General features: G+C 55.2%; 1 protein-coding gene across 1 annotated transcript in view; it reads left to right on the top strand.

The window, feature by feature from the left end:
* The first annotated feature begins 1,523 nt into the window (after window positions 1–1,523).
* The window catches only part of PLXNC1 (plexin C1), a 78,565-nt gene continuing 72,946 nt past the window's right edge, over window positions 1,524–7,142 (top strand). The window contains exon 1 of the mRNA XM_054386732.1: window positions 1,524–2,474. Within this exon, the coding sequence (XP_054242707.1) occupies window positions 1,524–2,474 (951 nt within the window). The remainder of the gene's footprint in view (window positions 2,475–7,142) is intronic.

Genomic DNA, 7,142 nt, shown 5'->3' with positions numbered 1-7,142 from the left:
GTCTGATCCTCAATGTCTCCAGGGATGGGACCTTAAGCACATACCTGGGCAACCTGTTCCAGTATTTCACCACTCTCATTGTCCAGAACTTCCTCCTGATGTCCAACCTAACTCTGCCCTGCTCCAGTTTCAAACCATTGCCCCTCATCCTATCCCCACAGGCCCTTCTGAACAGTCCCTCCCCAGCCTTTCCTGTAGGTCCCCTTCAGATACTGAAATGCAACTCTGAGGTTTCCGTGGAGCCTTCTCTTCTCCAGGCTGAACAATTCTCCCAGCCTATCCCCACAGCAGAGGTTCTCCAGCCCTCTGATTATCATTGTGGTTATCTGTGGACCCTCTCCATTAGGTCCATGCCTCTCATGTTGGGGTCCCATGGCTGGACACAGCACTGCAGGTGAGGTCTCTCCAGAGCAGAAGAGAGGGGCAGGATCTCCTCTCTCCACCTCTGGCCATGCTGCTTTACATGCAGCCCCAGTTGCCATTGGCCTTCTGGGCTGCCAGTGCCCACTGCTGGCTCGTGCCCACTGCTGGTTCCTGCCCAGCTTCTCACCCCCCAGAAACCCCAAGTCCTTTTCTGCAGGGCTGCTCTCAATCTCATCAGACCTAGCCTGGATTGCCATCAGCTGCAGCATTCAAAGTCTTCCATCCCGTTCTCCTGTCCGCATTGGATGGGTGTCAGTCTCGCAGCAGCAGGGCTGGAGAGGACACAGCTTTCTGCCTACCCCGCTGAACTCGGGAGGAAGCCTGGAGCCTTTGTTCTCCCTCAGGCAAGCCCGTGAGACCCCACACCTCAATCCAGCTGCTCAGGGCGGCAGCCACGGAGTGGGCTACGCAGGTGCTGTTTATCCAGGCGTTTCTGCGGTGTTTTAACGGGTGTCAGCCGGGCTGCCAAGCCGGCAGCGTGCAGAGCCCGGTGCCCAACAGGGAGGCTGCAGCCGGGCAGGGAGAGATGCAGAGCGGGGTGCGCGGGGGACCACCTTGCCCCGGAGGGATCGCCGCGAGGGACCAGCGTCCTGAGCCGCCGGATAAGGTGCGGAGGGGGCCGCTACCCTCCGGGGCCGATGGCCAAGCGAAGTAGCCCGCCCGAGGCGAGGCGAGTCTCGTCCCGCTCCGCGTCCCGTCCCGCCGCGCCGGGGGGAAACGGCCGCCCCCCGCTCCGGCTCGCCAGAGCCCGGCGGTCGAGGTGGATTCCCGCGCTGCCGCCGCCCCCCGTCCGCGGCGAGGCGGGCTGGGCTGGCGGGGCCAGGGGGCGGAGGGGGAACGGCGGCGCACGGCGGCGAGGTGGCTGGGCAGCTCTCCCGGAGGAGCCCGGCCCACCTCTCCCGTACAGGCACCCCCTCCTCTCCTCTCCTCCCCGCCCCGAAAGAGGAACTCCCCGCCCGCGCACAGCCCGGCCGCGGCTGAGAGAGAAGCGGCGGCGGCGGCAGCGGCAGCGCCCGGCCCCTCCGCGCACCATGGCGCAGCGGCGCCCGCCGCCCGCCGCCGCCTGAGGCGCCCCGCGGCGCCGAGCCGAGCCCGCGCCCATGGCGGCGCCGCCGCCCGCCCTCAGCTGGGCGCTGCCCCTGCTGGCGGCGCTGGCGGGCGCCAGCGGCCCCCAGAGCTTCGAGCTGCCGGGGGCCCGCATCGACAACGTCGAGGTGAGCGGCGGCGGCGTGCTGGTGGCGGGCGGCAGCTGCCTGTACGAGCTGTGGCCCGAGCTGCGGCCCCGCCGCCGCCTAGTGCCGGCGGCCGCCGGGCAGGGCTGCCAGGAGCCCCCCGGCATGCGCAGCAACCTGCTGCTGCCCTACGAGGAGGCCGGAGGGGTGGGCGTCCTGCTGGCCGGCTGGACACAGAAGGACGGCACCTGCGAGGTGTGGGAGCTGCCGGCCTACCGGCAGCGCCTGAACCGCAGCGAGGTGGTCAGCTGCCTGCCCGACGGCTCCACCGCCGGCGTTGTCTTCCAGCTGTCCGGTGCCTGGTACCTGGCCGTGGCGGCCACCTACTCGACTGGCGACTCCGAGAGCCGTCTGGGCTGCGAGCCCTCCCAGTCGGACGAGGCGACCGTCATCACGATGCGCGGCATGGACAACCTGGAGTCCAAGGAGGAGCTGGGCATCATCAAGCGCAGGAAGGAACCTTTGCACTTCGTTGACGCGCTGCAGTGGGGGGATCATCTCTTCTTTCCCTACTACAAGTTGAAGGTCAGGCGGGGTGGGTACGTGGAGCCACCCAGCATGGCTGTCCTGCGCCAGCTGCGCCCCTCGGAAGGTGGCCTCACTTTGCAGGGCCATGTGGCTTTGGACTGCGGGTGCAGGAGCCTCATCGTTTCCTCCAGCCTCATCCGACAGAGCCGGCGGGGCTGGTGGGTGGGTGTTTTCCACCACAACCACGATGCCAAGGCCTGGAACACCACCGCCGTCTGCATCTTCGGGATGGAGGAGGTGAAGGAGCAAGCCTGTGGGTCCACAGACTTCATCATGAACGGGAAGAGCTGTGTAAGTCTGGGCATGGCTTTGCTGAGCCTGCATCCCGCACGCCCTCCTTGATGGTGTTGTGTTTGTGTTGCTGTGTGTGACTTGTGGAGTGTCCCCGAACTGAAGGCTCATGAAGTTAGCAGGGAACTTCAGAGCTGTGCCAGGCTCTGCGCATCAGCCCTGGCTTCATCAGCCTTCATGATTTCTCCAACACCTTCTGAGAAGTTGACCCCTTACCAGGTTTAGAGCATCATTCCCACCTTCATGTCTGAGGGCTTCCTGGGTCAGGGCTGAGTCTCTAGCTCCTCACTCAACAAGCTTTTTTTTTTTTTTTTTTTTTTTTTCTCCAAGGATTAGTTGCACTTCATTGTATTTTCTGTCCAGCCTAGCTAAAGCATCTCCTACCTTGTTGTGTGCATTCACATCTCATGTCACTGCAGCTATATCAGGAAGGAGAAAAAACCAATCCAACTGACTCCTGTGCACTGGGCTGTGTGCCTTGCTAGCCCCATTGCTCACTGCTTATTTGTGGTTGCTTGTTCCCTGGTAGGTGTCTCCCAGACCTCCCAGGATTAGCCTTGCTGGAGGGGGCTCACGACCACCCTCCTAAACCCATCTGTGCAGCAGGCAGCAGTAAGCAACACATCTTTGCTGTTGCACTGGTTATGTTTTCAGAGGCAGTGGTATCCCATGGAGATCACCTCTCTCCCTAACATTCTCTCTTCAGCTGCTGCTGCTTTTTGAGGGTGAGCTGGGGAGCTGGGGGACAGGATGGGCAGGGTTACTGGCTTTGCTGTGGTTTTGGTAGCTAGGGAAGGAATTAATTAAAATTAAAACTAAAAATAGTAATTGGGGTGAAGAAGGTGCTTTGGCAAGGCTTTGAAGTCACACTTGGAACTCTTCAGAGCTTTGACAAAAGGAACACTGAAAAGTGTGAGGGAGAAGCAGAAGAGATAAAGTCAGGCATGGTAAAGCAAGGCAGCGTAAAGCAAGCCCTGGCCTCTTGCATCCTTAATCAGGACCCCCCTGATGCCTTGCTGTGCTTGGATGGGAGCTGTTGGAAACTCCTTGAAAGAGTTTGTACAGTGGATGACTGTCGCTTCTTGGCTTCCCAAAGCTAGCCCAGAGCAGAGCACAGTGCTGAGCTCCTTCCAAACACAAAGCACCGGAGGGCTTGTGTGAATCACTGCTCATCTTCCTACTGAGCTGTGAGACTGCTGCCAGTGCTAGAGAATGCAGTTATGAATGAGAAGCCCATATGTGGGTGAAACGACTGCTGAAGTAAATAGTGAAAGTCTCACAACAGAGTCCAAGCCAATCCTTTCCTTTCCAGTGCCAGTTTACAACTTCCTGCATGATTTCTCTGTTCTGACAAGGGGAACTGCATGAATTTGAAGCCTCATCCTCATCTCAAAGTAGTTAGTGATTTGCTAGTTGGATTCTTAATTTGTGTTCTTAGCTCCTAATTATTTGTGGATTTTCTTGTTGAGGCTGCAAAACCAAAACAAAGCAAACACCTCCCTGAGCAGCAGGTTCTTTATAACCATTTATCCAAAGCCCCATGCTATAAATTCCAGGAGAGTCTCATGGATTTCATGGAGTAACATGATGCAGGGGTGGTGAAACAGGTATTTCTGACTTCTGTTCCTCTCAGCCTCCCATCCCCATTGCCTCTCAGTGCCTGAATACAGCAACTCAGCAATCCACTTGTCTAAGGATTGGTCTGATTCAGATCATAGAACCATAGAATTGTTTGGCTTGGAAAAGCCTTCTAAGATCACCCAGTTCAACCTTCAACCCAGCACCACCATGGCCCCAAGTGCCATGGCCACAGGTTTCTGGAACACCTCCAGGCATGGGGACTCCACCACCTCCCTGGGCAGCCTGTGCTAATGCCAGGTTGCAGACCTGTGACTCCAGAGTTACTTTCATGTCCCAGAGGGCTTTGTCCCTCCTGGAAACATAGATTATCTTTGTGTACACTGCTGAAGAACCTCAGCATAAAAATGATGGAGAGGATTGTTTGCTTAACACTGTGCCCCCGAGTGTGGTGATGTTCTTAATCATTGTATTTTGGAGTAATATACCCAGTTTGCTTCCAACATGATCAAGTGGTGTTTTAATGTTTGGTGAGATAGGACATCTTGGGGGGGGATGTGTGATATGACCCACAACATTACATGGCTAATTAAGCTCCCTTTTAATGCTAATTGTGTGTGCTGGTGGTGTATAAACAGCAGCAAACGCATGCAGTTCAGCTTTAATATGTTTTTTGTACTACAGAAGGTTAGGCTGGGCTACCGCAGAGTAAGTTGGAAGATGACAGCCCCATATGCTGCTGCTTCTGGTTGTTTTAGACCAGATCCTTCTCCTGTCTCTCACCATACCATGGTGGGAGTCCCTGCAAACGTGGAACGTGCTCTGGTTGGGCTCAGATTGCGCGGGCTTCAGAGCTGGCAGGAAGGTGGTGTGCAGCCTGGGGAAGTGTGTGCAGCAGGGAGTGCTGGCTGTGGCCAGTGGGGGCTGCCTGGTAGCAAGGCAGGAACACGTTGTACTGTGAGGTGTAGGCATGGCAGCAAGCAGCAGTCCTTAGTGTGTGCTCTAACATGCAATCCTTTGAAACCAGTCTTGGTGCTGAGCAGGGGTTGGCAGCATGTAAGGGAAGTGATGGTGCCCCTGTCCTAGGCAATTGTGAGGCCACAGCTTGACTGCTGGGTTCAGTTTTGGGCCCCTCAGTACAAGAAGGACATTGAGTGGCTGGAGCAGGTTTTGAGAAGGGCAACAAAGCTGGGAAGAGGTCTGGAGTACAAGGTCTATGAGGAGCAGCTGGGGGTGTTTAGTGTGGAGAAGAGGAGGCTGAGGGGAGACCTCACTGCTCTCTGCAACTCCCTGAAAGGAGGCTGGAGCCAGGAGCCAGGTGGGGGTTGGTCTCTTCTCCCTAGTATGAGGCAATAGAATGAGAGGAAATGGCCTGAAATTGTGCCAGGGGAGGCTAAGGTTGGAGATGAGGAAAAGTTTCTTTGCTGCACGAGTGGTCAGGGATTGGCACAGGCTGCCCAGGGAGGTGGTGGAGTCCCCATCCTTGGAGGTGTTCCAGAACCCTGTGGCCATGGCACTTGGGGCCAGGGTTTAGTGTCCATGGTGGTGTTGGGTTGCTAGTTGGACTGGATGAGCTCAGAGGACTTTTCCAACCAAAACAATTCCATGAGTCTATGATTGTGTTTGCTGGGAGTGCAGACCCCTGTGATGTTTGTGGCAGGTGGACCCTGATGAACATCAGTCTGCATTTTGCATTGCAGATGCCAGGTGTTGTGTGGTCCTGTGGCTTTTAGTCTTCTTCTTGGCTGGGTAGCTTGAGCTTGGAGCTGAGCTGCAATGTGGTACTCAGATCACGGACCTGGGCTCTCAGCTTATGCAGGAATTGAAAAGAGCAGGGTTTTTTCCCAGCAGGAACACAATTGTTGGAGCATACATTAGGAAGTAGTTGCAGTTTGTTTTCCTTCTGAGCTTGTCATTCCCCAGATCTCTGCAATTACTCTGATTACCTTTAGGCAAGACATCCTCTTGCCTGTCTGCACTCATGCAGCTGCTTGTGTTTGCCCTGTGTGTTGATATCACTGCTCAGTAGTGCACTGCAAGAGGAACTTAGGCCTAAGTATCTATGGTCCTGAATTCTCTGCTGTTCTCCTGCTGCGTTCCTGTGAGGTCCTGAGCTTGCTGGCCCTAACCCAGTAAAGCACTTAAGGGCATATTTAACACTAAGCATGTAAGTAGCTCCATCATCTTCATGCCCATGCATTTAAAGCTAAGCATGAACTTGAGTACTTCACTGGATTGCAACCAAATTGTTGTTCATCCTCATAGCAAGTGTGTAATCTTTAGCTTTGCATTGCTGCTTGGGCCAAGGCTGGCATTTGCATCAAGTTTTAATGCTGGTTTTGAGGCTGTCCTTGAAAATGAGTCATGTTTGAGATCCAGCTTTATCAGTGTGTGACAGCTACAAATTCTGTGGAATTGCTGTTTGTGAGACCTGCCTCATGCTGGGGTTGTTTTCTGCAGTGGAGTGCACAAAGCCTTTTCCCATAGCTGGAGGTGTTAATTATGGACATCTCTGATAGTGGAATCCCAGAGGCATGATCCCTCAGTAGCAGGAGGCAAGTGATGTCTCAGGTGAAGTGCCTCTGCAAACATCTTGCAGTTTTATGTTGAGCTAATTTTCCTCTGATCCACATCTCCTAGTTTGGATGATATCTGCTTACAATTGTGGAGGAGTGTGTGGTGAGGACTTGGCAGCACAGCCTGCATCTGCAGGGGCAGGGAAGTGGTTGTGCCTCTGAGCTCAGCACTGGTGAGCTCACTTCAAATATTGGGTTCAGTTTGGGGCCTCTCACTGCAAGAAGGACATTGAGAATCATAGAATAGTTTTGGTTGGAGAAGACTTCTAAGATCAAGTCCAAAATCAACCCAGCACCACTGTGGCCACCAAACCCTGTCTCCCAAGTGCCATGGCCACAGGTTTCTGAACACTTCCAGTGTTGGGGGCTCCACCACCTCCCTGGGCAGCCTGTGCCAATCCCTGACCACTCTTGCAGCAAAGAAATTTTTCCTCCTCTCCAACCTAAGTCTCCCCTGGCACAATTCCAGGCCATTTCCTCTCCTTTTATCCCCTGATGCTAGGAGGAAGAGACC

The sequence above is a fragment of the Indicator indicator genome, chromosome 14 (assembly GCF_027791375.1).
Source record: "Indicator indicator isolate 239-I01 chromosome 14, UM_Iind_1.1, whole genome shotgun sequence".
NCBI lineage: Eukaryota > Metazoa > Chordata > Aves > Piciformes > Indicatoridae > Indicator > Indicator indicator.
This window is presented reverse-complemented; position numbering and strand designations above follow the sequence as displayed.